We start from the raw sequence: 17,969 nt of genomic DNA, 5'->3' as shown, positions 1-17,969 counted from the left end.
ATAAGTGTAAAAGAGATAATCAAGTCATAAAGTCTAAACATGGCATTAAGAAACATGTAAAAATATATTTTTGAAGATAGAAGTTATATCTAAAAAATATAAGCTACTTCCCCAGAAGCAATTTAATATCTCAGAATAAGGTGATAATGTATATTCATTTTCTCATCTAAAAAGATAATTTCTCAGGTTTATTAATATACATGAAGTACTAATAAAATTAATGAGGAGCATAGCCATAAGAATATGATGCCAACCTGGGAACAGTGCGTGTACCTATAACTCTCAACTACTAGGAGGCTGGAGCAGGAAAATTTCATGAACCCAAGATTTGAGACCAGTCTGGGAAACAGACTCCAACTCACCAACAAAAAAACAAACACACACCAGAAACAAAAAAGTCTTAGTAAGATTTTATACTTAATGAAACTTACTGAAGTTTATTTTCGGGTTAATAATGTGTTTTGCATTCTCTGTAACTTCTTTTTTTTTAAGCTTTATTTATTGCTGTGTATATGCTCATTGTATATGGGAGGAGCTCAGAGGTGAACTTTGTGGCACTAACTCTCTCCTTTCTCCTACACACGGGCTCTGGGTCTCAAATTCAGGATGCCAGGCCTACGCCCCAAGTAACTTTACCTGCTGAGCATCTTGCCAGCCTTGCAATTTCTTAGGCTGTTGAAATGCCAGAGATTTTATTTTATTTTCTAATAAAACTTTACTATTATTTTGAAACATGTCATAACTTTATAAGCAGACTGTTCAAGGGTAGCCAGGAAAGCGCTACAGCAGGCTCAGAAACTACACAACAGAACCACATGGTGCTAACATTCAGCCAACTTAAAAATCTGATCTCTTCATCTTTAACACAGGGAAAGTAATGCTGCATCATGAAGAGTTCTCAGGATGACGAAACAAAATGATGTCTGCATGATATCTAAACAGTACTCAGAATAAAATACAAACTCGAGGTAAACAGAACCGGCTTTCATGAACTAATCTGGATATAAAACCTGCTCCAGTGCCTCCGTGGTTTTGCGATCGTGGGCAGATGATTAGGCTTTTGGTTTGCTTTCCTCATCTAAAAATGCAAACAATGCTCAGTATGCCAGGAGCTACTTGTGAGACCATAAATAACTTGTAAGTGCCCAAGGCAGGAGTTACCTGACTAACACTCCCTGTCTCCGACTTTACTAATTGGTGCCCTATATATATATTTAAATTATCTTTTTATCTTTTGAGATTATAATTTTTTTTTACATTTATTTATTTGTGGTGTGTGGAGTGTGTGGTTTGTATGCACACAGATGTATTTACATAGGTTAGAAGGCAATTTGCAGGAGTCAGTTCTTTCCTTCAACTATGTGAAATCCAGGGATGGAATTCAGGGCATTAGGCTTGAATGTAAGTTCCTTTACCCAAAAAGCCATCTCTCCAGCCCTATATGCTCTGTGTTTCTTAGGGCAACAATGTACCTGCCCCAAATCAACATCTTCCAGGGTGTGCCAAATGCAGGAAATATCGCATAAGATATAAGCATAGATTTAAGTGTTTCTGAAAACAGTATTAATTTAGAGGTCTGTCTTTGCCTGCTTCTCTCTTGTCTATTACTTCATATCCAGCATGCATCCACCATGGCTAGAACCTCCCAGCAGTTATTCCGGACTGTGAGGCAGGCCTTGGAAATAGAATCCATGATGTAAAAAAAAGAACTGGATCTTTTAATGACTTTAGAGATACTGCGCTGGCCTTGTTTCTGGGCTTTCTTACTTAAAAGAAAAAGAAACCTTCTCATATTTAAAGTAATAACAGGGATTTACTGCTGCATGTGAGTAAAACAAATCCCAGCCATATGGCCTTCTGCACAGAAACTAGTCCAGTGCCTGTCACAAGATAGGGTTCAACAAAACAGTCCCCAGTTTCAGCTCTGTGATTTCCTCAGTGCTTAGGGTTGAACCCAGGGTCCTAGGTATGCTAAGCAAGTGCTAAACACTATGTTAAGCTTCCATCCTCCTGTCTGGACTTTTCATCTTTAGTGATAATACGCAGAATGTCAATGTAGCTGTATTATTATGGGAATCAAATAAATTTCTATGCAACTATACAGTGTTACTATGAGAGTCAAAAGCCTGAAATCTTGACATAATTATAACAGTATTGATAATAATGTATTATAAAATAATTCTTTCTAACCAAATTAATGGTGACTATTTGTTTTAGGGAAAGAAATCAATTAAACTGGCAAACATCAATGAAGCACCACCATAATAGGTATTCTGGCAAAAATACTATCATCATTTCTATTTTTTTTTGTTGTTTAATTTTCTTTCTGCCAAAAGAAGATCCATAAAAGCCATACGGCAAAAACAAAATGGCCTCTAACACCCAGGAAAGGGTAAACGCCTGTCGTGCACAGTGCAGCTATGGCTGGAGAAGTGCTCTACTTAAGAACACTTGATGCACATGCAAAGAATCCAGTTTCCGTTTGCAGCAACCACTACAGGCGGCTCAGAACCACCTGAAAATGCAGTTCCAGGATATCTGATGGTATACACACAGACAAGGAGCCATAGACACATACACATCCGTTGAGTATGCATATGAGGGTGTCCGTACATGTCTTTAATCACAGTACTCAGGAGGCAGATCTCTCAGTTCAAGGCCAACCTGGTTTACATAGTGAAGTCAAAGTCATCCAATCCTACATTGTGAGACCCTGTCTCAAAATAATCAAACCAAAAAAGAACTTTAGTCCTGCTGTGCTTTCACAATGACACTCTGTCACGCTACCTTTAGATGAATGGAAAACCAAAAAGATACGCTCCTGGAACATAGTTTCTGCAAACACAAACCTCTCCTCACAGTGCTCCCGAAAGAACACTAATTAGCTTAATTTTCAGAAGGCTACAGGAGGTTTTTGAAACACAGATCAGCTTTTCTTCTGGGTTTGTATGTCATCTTCCAAAAGACTTAAATACATGAGATTCTGACTAGGATATATAAATATTTTTCATATATAATTTATTATGGGTCTGGCTCTAAAACTGTAACCACAATTAGGAAGCTGGTTGAGAAATGAAAGCAATCATGCTACTTTTGACTTTTAACATCAAGACAATGATATGGATCCAATGCTATTCAATAAGCAACTGTCGACTGGCTAGTGAAGTCAAAACAAAAGCATCTTCATTAAGTTCTGGATACTGTCACAGGAATTTAACTTACTCCTACATTGACAAAGCCTCCTTGCTTCAAATCTCATATGTGTTTCCAGAAGCATTAACTGTGATGATGCAACTCAAATGGCTCCAAGAAGCCTTACCTGACATGCTGTACAGATGCAGCAGTGTTTGTACTGACTGGCGCAGGGCAAGAGGCAGGTTGCCACTGGCTGCCCCGAGAGGTGGATGAACCAATGGTAATGGGTGAGGTAGCAGGAGATGAATTGCGATTGGCTGAAATGTAGGGACTTGTGGGGTCACTACTTTTACCAAATGAAGCACTGCAAAACAGCACACAGTCACTTTCTTCAGGACATGCTACTCACCCACCATTTCCCAACACCACCTTCCCACCCAGATTGTGCATGTGAAAGGAATGTAGGCCAAAGAGATGGCATGGCAACCAGGAAGTGGAGAGGTAACTCCAGCCGGAGCTGGGTCTCCAACAGCAAGCAGGCACTCATCCAAGAGTGAAATAATCATCACTCTTTGAAGGATGATTTTTTTTTTTTTGATCAATCATCCAAGAGTAAAGGAGGAGAGGTGGCATTCAACAAGGGAAAGCAAGAAAGAGGAATACATGACAAGAGACTATTATTAGAAGGAAAGAAAAAAAATCCCAAACAAACCCAAGGCCCCAAATCATGCAACACAACCACCTACATGATAGAGAAGTAATGTTGCAAAAGACAGAAGACCCAAGAATTGGGGAGGTCTTAAAAATTTTAAACAAAAAAGGAAAGAAAGGAACTATGTGAGGAAAAAATGGCTGCTGCAGTCATTTAGCTTAAAGAAAAATGTCATAGGGAGGATTTAAAGCTTAGTTTGAGTCTACAAAGTAACTGTGTGGTCAGAAAAAGGCAAAGGGTTTTGTTCGTTTTCAACTGAAGATATAAGGACTATCTCATCTGCAGCAAAACATTATTGTGTTAGAAGTTTATAGATGCTTTCTGACTGTAACAGACACTAGGGAGTGAGGAAAAAAGCTGGAAACCTTCTCTAGAAAAGCAGTGTTTTACTGGGCTGTATGAGACTAGTTACTGGCTAAATACAAGAGATGATGTAGAAAATTCAAAGAAGACCAAGGCTTGGCACAGCTAGCGGATGAGAGATTCCTTCTTGTACTTTCTTCTTAAAATGCTGATAGCATACAATTCTTTCTTCTTGGGAAGATCACAAGGCTTTATAAAAATCACTGTGGGTCACAGAAAACGAGCACTGGATATCTAAGGCACCAAGCAAGTTGTAGATCTTTTCTCAAAAGGCACTCATGTAATTAAGCACAATTTGCGGCCCTTTCATCGGTTCACTAGAACTTTACCCAAACTACAGCAAACCAAAGCTGCTCAAACCCATTTGCTGATAAATTTGGGTCATGAACATCAACAACCTCACCGCCAAATAACTCTACACTTGGAAACTAAATTGAAGTTTTCTTTTATTCTACCTCTAGAACATTATTCTCTTAGAAAAGTTTCTTTGACATTGGATTTGACTGTAAGAAAGAGTGATATATCTTGGTAATTCAAGGCCTTCCCTTCAAGAGAAATAGGTGACACCCTCATAAAGCCCCAAACACCTGATTTGTATAATAGTCAAGTGGGTTTAGATGTAACTCAGTTGGCAGTATGCTTGCCTAGCATACAGGAGGCCCTGGGGTAAATTCCTAGCCTCCTAAGTGTGTGCAGTGACATATGCCTGTAACCTCAGCACTCAGGAGGTGAGGCAGGTAGATCAAATTTTCAAGGTTACTTTCAATTACATAATTGAGTTCAAGGCCAGATGAGGCTACTTGAGGCCTTGCCAATATAAATAAATAGATAAAATACCCATTGAGATCATCGAGCTGTACTTATATACTTTCAAAGTTAAGCCCTTTCTTAGGATGTACCTGCAGAACTGAAGAATTAAAAGGCAGTGGTGTCTGTTTCCATTATAGCTTATTTCCCATGTTCCAACATTAACTGCCTGTCAGGAGCCTTCCCATTAGGTAGAAATAGTTTTGATCACAAACAGCTAATCTGCTCTTACAGTCTTGGCCAAAGCCTGTTTCCAAGGTAGTCATCTAGAAAGCCTAATGATGAAAGCAGGAGGTGACAGCTGAAAGGGTTAAGTGGAAGTGAAGAAAGAATTCAAAGTAAGCAATGAAAAACAGATTCTTCTACATCAGCAGTGAAATTCAAACAAAAATATTATTAAGTGTCCTTGTAGCTTAATGGTTCTGGCAGAGGTGCTTTGCTTGCTTGGCTAGCTTGTGGCAAAGAAAATAATTGCAGAAAAGAGAATACAGATGAGATCAAAGGAAACCCATGTACCTTCTCTGCACACCAAACTTGCGAGTTTCACATCTTGATGGATCTGAGGGCCATTAAAGTCATAAAAAAACAAAAACAACTCAAGTCCCTAAATTAATAGGCTCAACATGAAATGTCTTAAATCCAACAGGAAACTGTTCCCATTTCCCACTCCTTCCCACCCTATCGTGCCCTCCCTCTCCCCACCCCCAAGTGTAACCTATGATAAAAACTACCCTAGTTTTAGAAAAGGGAAAACCAAGGATAGGCAATAGTATAAATCCCATCTTCCCCAGAGATCAGTAGGTGATACTTCAGACTGAATTTTTAATAGGACTGAGAGGACGGAATGTAAAGTCATGTCTGTTGTGAGGATTGGAATTGGCTTACTTTAATCCAGGTATTAAGAGAACAAATTAATTTTAAGTCAGTGAAAATGTTGATCCCCAAAACCTAAAGCCACTCATTTTTGTGGTACTAATAGGATATAAAAAGCATGCAGTCATTACCCACATTCCCATGATCAGAGTGAAGGAAGTCATCTCCCACCCCTCTGTAGCTGGTACCTTTTCAAGTAAGTGGACACATAAGTGGAAGGGGCAATTGTCCGTGGGGTTTCATTTCCCTTCGTTTCATCCCTCCACAGCTGCCTGCTGTGGGAGCCACTTCTCACTAGATTAACAGCTGACTCTCTGTAGAGGCAAGAAAAACAAACCAACAAAGCAATGATTCCTACCAATTTGAACTATAAACAGAGAGAAGAGCCAATGGAAAACTGTAACATGCTAAAGAAACAAGCACATCTTTCAAGTGACTCTGTTTTCTCTACCTGTTTCCTGTAGTAGTGCTGGCTTTCTTCTATCAACATTAAAGCCAACTCATTCCAATAGGAACAAAATTATCCCTCACACCAAAAGCCCCTCCTCCTTTTGTGATGAGGAATCACTTCTTATTCTCATTTAAGAAGTACCTTGCAATGATCTCCAGTGGCAAAGGAGCTAATAAATTACTAGAGAAAGAAAACAGGAAGGGTGCTGCTATGTGCCTCTTCAGCATTACAAATGAGAAGAGATCCAGAAGGGGCTGTAGTAGGTTTTTTGCACTCACAATCAAAAACTTGGGATCTTTGCCATAGAGGCTATAGGCCTAGTAGACATCCTTCTTGGGCTTTAACATTTATTTGAATCACTTAGAAAATTCTGATTCTGATTCTGTAGCTCTGAGCTGCAGCCTGAGCTGCAGTTCCAACAGGCTCCCAAGTGATGTCCGTTGAGAGTAGCATGCCTTCAGAAAAAAGGGGTCTAGATTGGGTTCTGTCTTGAAATGCAACAATAGCCTGCTGGGATACTAAAACTAACTAATACTCGGAAGAATCAGAGTCCTACAGACGGCAATGTCTAAACTGGAATTACAATTTAAAGGGAGAAGAAACTGGCAAAGAGAGAAAGTAAAGGCTGGGAAGTATTCTGGGCAGAAGGACAAGCAATTCACAATGTACTGAGAACACCTCTGGGAAAAGGCAGACAAGTAATAGCCATATCCCTATGCCCAGAGGCGCTGAAAGAAATCATCTTTTGGCATGTATTGTGATTACCTGTTCTCCTTTTCTTCAATGTCACTTGTGCTGCTGAGCCTCCGGGGTGCCAACGTACTAAAATAGTTTTTGTTTTCCCTTTCCTATAAAAATAAAAACATGTAAAATGCAAGAAAGGTTCAATACTGACAGAACATAAAACATTTTTGGCACAAACGCAGGACTCTGCTAGGCACAGTGGTACACTTGTAATCCTAGCCCTTGGGAAGTAAAAGCAAGAAGATTTTAAGTTCAGGGCCAGCCAGAGCTACAAAAGTGAGACTTTGCCTAAAATCTCATGAAGAAGAAAAAAAGTAGATCTTACAGTTATATATTCTCATATCTGGATTCATCCTTAATTCTATTTTGAGTGGTATTATAAAAGGATATCTTTCAAAAACTTATTCTTACCTTTCCTTCATAAAAATCCTGTATGGAGGGAAAAAATTCTCAAGAAGAAAGTAAGGATGCTCCAGTGAAGAAAATAGCATAGCTTATACAAAGGGCAGCACTGAGGGGGAGTGAGAAGGGGTCTAAGAAGCCACAAGCAACTCCATGAAACGCCCTGCGTACATCAATCTCATTTAATCTCCAGCTATTTTTTCCTCAAAATGCAACTTCCTTAGGGACACATACCACAGACACACTGCAGTTCATCCAAACTCTATAACTCATCCCCCTTCAAGCTGTCGCCAGAAAAGCAAACAGTAAGAGGACTAGGATTACTAGGAAGACCCCAGAGTAGAAAAATAAGTGAATCTTGAAAAATCTAGAACCAAACTCTGATTGATGAATACCATAGTGAACTGCTTGTGAAGTCAGCCTAGTCATATATTTCTACAAATGAAAAATAACAGGTTAAAATTTTTCTACTAGGTGGTGTATGATAGTATACACCAGAATTCCAGCACTTGGGAGACTAAGGCTACATAGCAAGTTCTAGACCATCCTGTCTTAATTTTTAACAAGGAAACAATAAACCACTAAGTGCTAATGTGCCCAGCTGCACTAAGGTTCAAAGTTCAACTTTGCTTGCAAACATCAAAAGAGTAAGTTTTCCTGGTACTGATTCAGAAGAACCATTTGGGCCATGTTCAATTTTCTGAGTCATTGTTTTTCTCTAGGTAAGTAAGAAAGAACGAACATAAAATAAGCCAAAAGGAAAAACTATTTTTAAGACTTCCTTTTTTGGCCAAGAAAAATACTAGCAAATAAATAACTACTTGATGAAATTATTGAAGAGACAAGGCCAACTCATTTCAACAGACACCAAATGCCTTATATCAAAGTCCCTCATCCTTTTGTAACAAGGAATTACTTTTGTTCTCCATTTTAAAAACATCTTCACAGTCTCTGTACTTCCACAGTCAACTTGGGGAGTAGAAAACACTTCTATTTGTTGTCATGACTGAATTTTCACTGAAGAACACTGCTTTGGAATGCCCTGCATATCCCCTACCCTCCCGCACTGCACCTTGTCTTTGTCATCCAGCAAAGCTGAGATCCGAGGGCTTGATGAGGAACGGTAGATGGAAGAACCTCGATCTCTAAAGGCTTCCCTGGAGTTGGCCACTTCACTCAGCATGTTGTGACTGCCAGTTTTCCTGAGTCCCAGTCTCCATGAAGAAGGAGATTCGTCTTTGGGCTCTTCTGTCTTGTTGAAAAGACTGGACAACTATGAGGGGAAAAAAAGGAAGGGGGAAACTCCTGATGATCTATTCTGTTTTGTTCTATTTGCTTTTCCTCACTTAATGAAGTTCAGTGGAACAGCCTAGGACATACTATAGGAACAGACCCCTGGCAGGCTTCCTGCCACTGTGCCCACTAACTTGACAGATATTAGATGCTCCCAAGAGCTCTTTCTTCAGAAGTCAGCAGTGAATTCCAATTCTTAGGGCTCCTACCCACAAACTTGCTCTGAGAAAAGCCCCTTTGCTGTCCTTGTGAACCAGCACTGCCCCAAAGCACCAGGAGACTGTGCTCTGGTGATTCCTTTTCTTTTGATTTGCTGGGTACCTGAAAATAAGCTACTTTTCTTCTCTATGTCTCAATGTGCTTATCTGCAAAACTGGTAATGAGCTTAATTCTTCCCTCTGATACAGTCTGAAGAAATAGGGTGAGCAAATGTATAAATATATAGAGAGAGGCAATGGTCTTCCATGTGATAAGCTAATTATTTCCTTTTATTGAAGATAATTTTTTTCTCTCATATAATATAACCTGGTTACACTTTCCCTTCCTTCTACTTCTTGCAGGTCCTTCTGACCTCCTCTCCCATCTGGGTCCCCTCCCATTTTATCTGTCACTAGTAAATGGAAAATAATAAAATAAAATATAATAAAAACTAACATATCAGAATTGGACCAAAAAAATCAGAAGGGAAAGAACCCAAGAGAAGGCACAAGAAACAGAGACCCACTCGTTTGCACACTCAGGAGTCCCATAAAAACACTAACCTGGCATAATATACACAAAGGACCTGGCTCAGACAAGTGCAAGCCCTGTGCAAGCTGCGTGAGTGAGTCTCTGTGAGCTCACATGAGCTTTGTTCATGTTGATGTAGAGGACTTTGTTTCCTTGGTATCCTCCACCCACTCTGGCTCTAACAATCTTTCTGCCTCCTCTTCCACAGGGTTCCCTGAGTCCTGAGGGAAGGGATTTGATGGAGAAATCTCATCTAGGGCGCTGAGTGTCCCAAGGTCTCTCATGTGATAAGTTACTTTTAAGTTACTAGTAATGACAACTCCTCAAAATTCTAACTCTAATAATATCAAAGAGTTTATCATTTTATTGAACAAGAAATTTTAAAAGATAAAATTTTTTGAGGTGAGAAGGTCACCATCTTTCTTATTTTGCCTAGACAGAACACCTTTCAAAGAAATCAACAGCTCACCATCACCACAACTGCATTAAAAAGAATTTTGAATATCAAAAAAGGAAGCTTCAGTTGGGTGCAGTGACACGTGCCTGTAATTCCAGCATTTAGAAAGTAGAGGTAGGTAGATCAAGCTCATACTCAGCCTCACAGTAAGTTTGAGGCCAGCATGGCCTATAGCTACTTAAGACCCATCGCAAAACCACAGTTTCCAGCAGGGTATGCTTGACTAGCATGTTCAAGACCCTAGGTTCTAGCATCAACACTAAAGACAAACAACACTTCATGGACAATTTTGCATTGTCATTTTATAAAGCAGAGAAACAGGCTGGAGATATAGTTCACTGACACAAGTATATACATACAAAGTTCAGTTTCTAGTGCAGACAAACAAACAAAGCAGGGAAACATCACAGGCTAGCATTAGCCCAGAAACCAGATTAGGATCTTTAGGGTATAATGTCCTTCAGATGCCAGGCATCAGTTCCTTTCCTAGGGTCTAGGGACCTTTAGAGTAAAAGTCTCATCCCCACCCACTTTCCACTCAGACTTTCTCCTATTATCAATCATCTAAATATACAGTTATGAGTTCCTTCCTTTTTTTAAGTCACCATGACTCTGATGGGAATTCTCCCTCCTTTCCTAGTACTACTTTAGCATAGAGAAGTATGTGTGTTTGTATTTCTTAAGTTGGTATTGCTCTTTTATAAAAAGTAGGAAGTGCAGCCACATCTACAAGTATTGCCAGTATCTTGTATCATGATACAATGCTGCATACTGAGCAAGGATGGCACGCTGTCTAAACCTGACTAATGGTTCACGACGATGCCTCGAAAAAGAAAAAAAGCCTGGCTAGATTTTGCCTCATTTCCCCTAAGGTGGCCGATTAAAACCTCTAAGGTCAGAGAGCTTTCCCAATTGCCCATTCCAAACATCTCAGACCAACTCTGTCCCTCTGTCAGAAGCCTACAGCTTCTGAGGGGCCCACATAAAGTTGTGGCAGGACAGCTTCTGGCATTTGCACAAAGCCTTCTTCTCTCACCCTTGCCCATCATATAGGACAACAACCTTACCATGAGACTAAACTTTTCATGACAAGTAGAAAAAAATAATTGCCACCAAAACAATTCTGGATGCTGGGTGTCTTCCTACCAGTCTACTTTGTATACAGTTTTCATCATTTTCAATATGAGGAAACACACAGAATCTTTCTGGTCTTAGTATACTTCCTGTTATTGTAACACATCTGTAGCCATATTTGTTTAGTATTGGTTTTTCAAGGACATAGGGGCAATGCTATGGACAGGATTTTGTGTCCCTCCAAAACTCATATTGAAGCCTTAACTATCACGATTGCATCTGGACACTGGGCCTCTGAGGAAGTGACAACGGTGGAATATGTTCAACAGCATAGGGCTGGTGCCCCTCTAAGAGGGAGACACCAGTCAGTGCTCTTTCTGCATGTTAAGATACAGCAAGAAGGAGGCATCATTAAGCCAGAAGACAACCCTTATATGAAGAACTAGATTGGCTAGCCCATTGTTCTGGGAACCCTCCGGCCTCCACAACTGAAAGAAGCAAACTTTATTTTTTAAGTCACAGTTTATGGTATTTTGGTATAAGAGTCTAAGAGAGGCAAGAACGTACTTCTACTGCTTTGCAAGAATACGTCTCTGAGGCCTTTGAAAGTGTATGTTACTGTAGTAGAGTGAAATATAACCTCAAACCAATTCCAAGTACTCACTCTCCTGGTAGAAGAGGCAGAGAAGGTATTCTGAGCTGGGGCTGGGATCTGCTCCATGATACTACTCTTGCTTTCAGAGTTGGAATGGTTGACAGTAGCTTCTGGCTTTTTATCTGTTATTTAAGACAAGAGAAACAACAAATATAAATATGAAAATCTTATATTTGTGTGTATAAATCCCTTTCTACTAAGAAAAAATTCTTTACCATTATCAACACAGATATTATTAGAACTGAACTCACACATTGACAAACTCTAGCAACTGTGGGTAGAAGAAAATAAACTCAAGGATACCCTTTATCTTGGTAGGCTCCAACTGCTGATAAAACAATGTCTCTACATTAGAGTTCGAGTGACTGTGTGTGTGTGTGTGTGTGTGTGTGTGTGTGTGTGGTGTTTTACTGTATGTAACATTCATCATTACACAGAATTTGTTCAGTTCTGTAGGGAAGTTGGCTGGGAAATGAAAACAGAAAATGCTTATGATAGACTTTGCTTTCTAGGCAATTATAATAAAAGGGAATAATAAAAACACAAGATCATGTGGTTAATTCATATCAACAGGTGCTGGAGATTTTAAAAAAGGGCAGAACCTCTGAGGAAGAAAATAAGAAAGTTGATACAATCAGTCAACATTCTCTAAAAAGCTCCAAAGAAAGCTGAAAGACAGACTGATGGCTAGGTGAAGGAGGAATGATATCTTGGTGATCACAATCACATATCTGTTGGTTACTAAGTGACTGGCCTAATCTAAATATGAGTAATTCCTGGGGTTACAATAGGAATTAACAGTAGAAAGGATTTCAAAGACTGCTCATTAAGTTTCAGAACTTTCCTAACTGGTCTCACAATACTAGGAGTGGTCTAACCCAAAGCTGTCTGCCATACATATGACTGTAAATCAATTAGTAACTAGAACAGTGCCTGTACCTGGTGGCTATGATTCTGGCATTTATACTCTGAGAACAGATCCAGAGTAAGCTTCATGGATCCTGTGATAATTATAAGCTACACCCAACCGTAGGATACTAAGTGACATATCATATTTGAAACTCTATTTTCTAATTAACCAGAGATTTTTTTTTAAAAAAATTTAGTTTATTTATATTTTTTATGTAGGTGTGCTCTGCATGTGTACCAGCAGCCAGAAGAGGCATAGACCCTATTACAGATGGTTATAAGCCATCGTGTATTTATTTGCTGGGAACTGAACTCAGATTCTCTAGAAGAGCAGCCAGTGCTCTTAACAGCTGAGTCATCTCTCCAACCCCTAACCAGAGATTTTAATTTTTGCATTGAGAGAATTTTTATGAAGATTAGAGATAGTACTTTTAAACTGCAGATCTCATTGGCTATAGTAAGCCTCTTTAAGTTTTTAATGCTATCATTTTGTAGTCATTATAATGACCAAGTCATTCTTTAAGTACTAAATATATCTAAGCTCCAAGAAATCTAGCTTATAAGCCAAACAGATTGTGACAGTACTGGCTGCCAATGCATCATGACTCCCTGAACCCATGGCCTCATGTAATGCCTTTTTTACATTAACTCTGAGCTTGACCAGGTTTCTTTCGCTGGCCTTTGAAACATCAGCAGCTAAGACACTCAGCCTTGTCCTCTTAACTGATTTCAGAATCCAGCTGCCACGTGAAGAAACAGGAGCAGGCCTGCTAACTGAGAGGAGATCACTTGTCCGAACTATCTATCACACCCAACCACCAGAAGCATGAGCAATGCTATCAAGGACCAACTATTCCTCCCTATGCCTTACTAGTTGGAGGTACAAACATGAATTGCCAAGCCATAGAATAGAGTTCACATTAAAAGCCTTTGTTTTTTTAGCTTCTTCTTCCCCCACTGAGACAGAATCTTATGTAGCCCAGTGTGATAACAAATTAGCTGAAAGTGACCTGGAACCTCTGATCCTCCTGCTTTTCCTTCCAATTGCTAAAATAACAGGAATATACAGCAAGCCAGGTTTTATGCAGTGCTGTACCTAATCCAGGGCCATGTACAAGCTAGGCAAGCACTCTACCAACTGAGCCATACCTTAGCAGAATTCCTGTCTTAAGTCATAAGTTTGGAGGTAGTTTATTATGAAGTAATAGAGAATTGACATACAAAATACTTAAGTCAGACAAAAAAGAGAAAATAGAAGTTCTAATCAAAATGCTTATATTCACCTCAAACTATAATTGATATTTATAATATCAGTGTATAAGACACATGAAAACTCTAATTTCTATGAGATTGCATCTATAAATCTTTAAAAAGGGGAGAAATGTATTCAACATTCAACATTGTCCAGTGTCCACTCATGTGATGAACAACACCTGGAAAGGCTTAGGTAAGACCCGCTTCCATGCACTCTACTAGCATGTTTAATGAACACCTACACACAGAAGGCCAATATGGCACACAGAAAGATGGAGAAAACACTTAAGGATATTCAAATACATCTAAAGCTTGTCTATGGGAACAGCAGAAAGGGTGAGGAAAAAAACAGAAATAGTTCAAATATTAAGTAGCAATGAGAAAAGTAATATAAAAGAATTCCAAACAATTACTAAAATCAACAGAGGAAAGAAACCCATGTATCTACATGGTAAGGTAACAGACGTTGATTTGAGTTGGCAAAAGAACTGGAGAAATGAGTAGGGGAGTTTGCTGGAACCATCTGGCTTCTGCCCACACCAGGCTACTGAGACTGCTGTCTAGGATTACTGGTGACTTCTTCATTGCTGTATCACGCTGTATCATGCTCCCATCACACTGCTGCTTCCTTGCTGGCTTTTCTGAGGCAGAAACACACAGCCTGGTTTTCCTCAACCTACTGGTCCTACCCTTTGCTTCCTTCACTAACATCACCTCAGTTTCTCAACACAGAATGCCCTGAGATTCTTTTTCATATCTCCTTTTTTCTATAATCTTTGGGAACCTCATACTTCTCTACAGTTTTTAAAAAGTTAATTACTATCATTTTTATATGTGTGTCTGGCCTGCATATGTATGTTACCACATGCCTGCCTGGTGCCCACCAAATCAGAAGAGAGTATCAGGTCCCCTGAAATTGGAGTTACAGACAGCTGTGAGCTATTGCCATGAGTACTGGGAACTGAATTTGGGTCTTCTGCAAGAGCAGCAAGTGCTCTTAACAGCTAAACCATCTCTCCAGCTCCTCTTTTCTACAGCTTTCATCATGTATTTATTTTTATTTATTTATTTATTTATTTATTTACTTATTTGGTTTTTCAAGACAGGGTTTCTCTGTGGTGTTGGAGGCTGTCCTGGAACTAGCTTTTGTAGACCAGGCTGGTCTCGAACTCACAGACATCACCTGCCTCTGTCTCCCTCCCGAGTGCTGGGATCAAAGGTGTGCGCCACCACTGCCCGGCGCTACAAATGGTTATTAGCAGAAAAAAATTTAAAAATTTTAAGTGGCTACAGAGATGGCTAAGCAGTCAAGAGCACTAGCTGCTCTTCCAGAAAACCTGGGTTCCATTTCCAGCTCCAACCATCTCTAACTCCTGTTGTTTTCTTGCCTCCACAAGTACCACGTGCATGTGGTACACAGACAAGCAGGCAAAACACCCATATACATAGAAATAATAAAATAAATAACTTAAAGGATGTCCAAGACTCCATGATTATAAAGTCAATCCCCTTTATGAAAAACTTATCTGATGCCTGCCTTCTCTATAAAACTAATGGTGTCTAACTTCCTTTGGTGACAGTCAATGAACCTCAGATGAAGACATGAAGAAGAACAGTATTCTCCCATGATTGAGAGAAACTATCAGCAAAGTCAAACATTGATATACAACATCAATCCTTCAATTTACAACAAACTAAAAATAATCTGGAAACAAAACTATGATGTTACATTTGTGCTAAATATAAACAGGGTTTTTGTTGTTGTTCTTTTTCTCTTTTTCCAGGTCCTTACATTTTCACCATTCCCTAAGCAATATGGTACAGTGGTTATTTACACTGTAGCATGTAATATAAGCAGCTGAGAGATGGCTTGAAGTACACAGGCAGGTGTACACAAGTTCTATGAAAACACTGTGCCAACATATATAAGACTTGTACATCTAAAGATTTTGGTTATCTCATGAGCCAGTCTCCCATGACACTGAAGATAAATGTATATATTATTAATAAGAGTAATAGAAGTCTGATTTGTTACTGATTCCCTCACTCAGAAACTAAAGAAGTTTACAAAATAAAAATAAATAAATAAATAAATTAGGATTCAGTTTTGAGAATCAGAATAACATAATAACTAAATGCAAATTTTTACCAGTGTGTTGAAAACATTTGACCTAAACTCTCTATAAGCCTCATGCCTCTAAGCATACTGGCTTCCTGGACTCTATGGTTGACTTATGAATCTAAGGGCAGGACAACTGGCTACGTCATGCAAGATTTCTCTATGGTCCTCACCATATGGCTGCATCAGAACTGGCAGGTACATTTTAACTGAGTGCAAGGTATTTATAAAGCATATTGTCAAAAGCAGTTCAATCTCTTGGGAACTGTACTTCAAGCTCTTTCTGGAAGCCTGGGAGACTGACCAGCCTCTGAGAGGCGATGGATGTGGAGGGCTTTTGTATTACCTGCCTCCTTCTCAGTTTCTGATTCAGAAACTTCATCTTCACCTTCCTCTTCCTCTGAACTGGAGCTGCTGGAGTTCTTGTTTTCTTCCTCTGTTTCTTGGGACTTAGGGTTCTCTTCCTCATAAAGCATCTTCTCTTTGCTAAATTAATTTGGAACCAGAAATGACAAACCATTTAAGCTCACTGACAACCAGGTATAATAAAGGGAACAAATCTATAAATCTGTATGTAGAAGCAACAGTAAAAACATGGAAATCCCTCTTATACCTCTGTATTTTATTGGACCTTTGGCTTTTCAACAGTCTAAGGTTTATTACTGACTTTAAAGTATGACTCAACGAGGTTCTGTCTTTTCAACATACAGAAAAAAGAGAACCATGAATAACAAGGATAAGATGGTAATGGGGCAGACAAATATTTTTAAAAGTCATGGAACACAACTTTCTGAGTTTTATTACATCCCAAAAATCTTGCTAGATACCGAAACGGGTAAACAAAGAGACAAATTCCTGAGCTGAGGAAACACCCCATAAAAGGAGAGGAGAGGGCAGGACTAAGAACCTGCAGGCTAGGCTAAAAGAGATGTTGCCAATAGTCTCTCAGTGTAAAGCATATTCATTCACTCTCAGTGCCTCCCCGTATCAGTGCCATCTCCCGACCCCAAAACACTTCCACATTTGAAGATCATTTGACTGAAGACAAACACAAAATCATTTTAATATAAAAATTCTCAAGTATCACACACACAGAAGGCCAAGCACATCTCATTCCTTACAGACGAGAAAGCTTGTGTCTTACTTCTTGAAGAGTCCACTCTGAAACTTGCTATGTAGGTCTGACTCAATGAGCTTATTCCGTGTCTCCTTTTCACTTCGAAGCTGGTAATTGAGAGAAAAGGAAAAAAGTTGACTATTTGTGAAAAATCAATAGAATTGAGAAGTGCCAGAATGGTACCATCATTCTGGAAAAATAAATAAATAAATAATTAAATAAATAAATAAATAACAGAACAAAATCAAAGAGGGAGAAGGAAATCCAAGAAAAAGATAAACATACTAAGTTGTAGTTGTGCACACCTTTAATCCCAGCACTTGGTAGGCAGAGAGAGGCAGATCTCTCTGAGTTTGAGGCCAGCCTGGTCTACAGAGCAAGTTTCCAGGACAGACTCCAAAGCTACACAGAGAAACCCTGTCTCAAAAAGCCAAAGAACAATGTTTCCCTGGAAGAAAGTAACAGAGGAAAATCTTTATCCAAAAGTAGAAGTGAAACCATGGTCCTGGAGATTCAAAAAAAAAAAAAAAAAAAATGTCCCTTCAAAATCCCAAATCAAACCTATTAAGGAAAAAATAAAATAAAAAGCCTAGCTTCTAAAGGATAAAGAGACAAAAGGAACCTGGGAAGAACTTTATGATCCATATACCAAAATATGTTCTCAACAATTATAATAAAATCACAGGCAGATACTATATGGGAAATACAGTTACTGTTTCTTTTATTAGATGTATGCTATTAGAATTGGTCTGCTATTTAGATGTATATTTTAGACCTGCAGTTCCCAACCTATCATGACTCCCTGGGGCCACATTTACATTATAACAGTAGCAAAATTGCAGTTATGAAGTAGCAATGAAATAATTTTATGGCTG

General features: G+C 39.1%; 1 protein-coding gene across 6 annotated transcripts in view; it reads right to left on the bottom strand.

Annotated features, from left to right (window-relative positions):
• The window catches only part of Ppp1r12b (protein phosphatase 1 regulatory subunit 12B), a 207,084-nt gene that overhangs the window by 123,440 nt on the left and 65,675 nt on the right, over window positions 1-17,969 (bottom strand). For 3 of the 6 annotated variants that reach the window (XR_004770351.1, XR_004770352.1, XM_027417535.2), the window contains exons 7-13: window positions 17,122-17,201; window positions 16,324-16,463; window positions 11,705-11,817; window positions 8,560-8,760; window positions 7,107-7,189; window positions 6,079-6,204; window positions 3,320-3,499 (exon numbers count right to left, since the gene is read on the bottom strand). Coding sequence is in view for 4 of the 6 variants with exons in the window: in XM_027417535.2 (XP_027273336.1) it covers window positions 3,320-3,499; window positions 6,079-6,204; window positions 7,107-7,189; window positions 8,560-8,760; window positions 11,705-11,817; window positions 16,324-16,463; window positions 17,122-17,201 (923 nt within the window). In the remaining 2 variants the exon portion in view is untranslated. Of the gene's footprint in view, window positions 1-3,319; window positions 3,500-5,533; window positions 5,577-6,078; window positions 6,205-7,106; window positions 7,190-8,559; window positions 8,761-11,704; window positions 11,818-16,323; window positions 16,464-17,121; window positions 17,202-17,969 lie in introns of those variants that run through there. The other 3 variants (XM_027417536.2, XM_027417541.2, XM_027417538.2) reach the window with 2 other exon arrangements.

Source organism: Cricetulus griseus, chromosome 5, assembly GCF_003668045.3.
Source record: "Cricetulus griseus strain 17A/GY chromosome 5, alternate assembly CriGri-PICRH-1.0, whole genome shotgun sequence".
In the NCBI taxonomy this organism is placed as follows: domain Eukaryota; kingdom Metazoa; phylum Chordata; class Mammalia; order Rodentia; family Cricetidae; genus Cricetulus; species Cricetulus griseus.
This window is presented reverse-complemented; position numbering and strand designations above follow the sequence as displayed.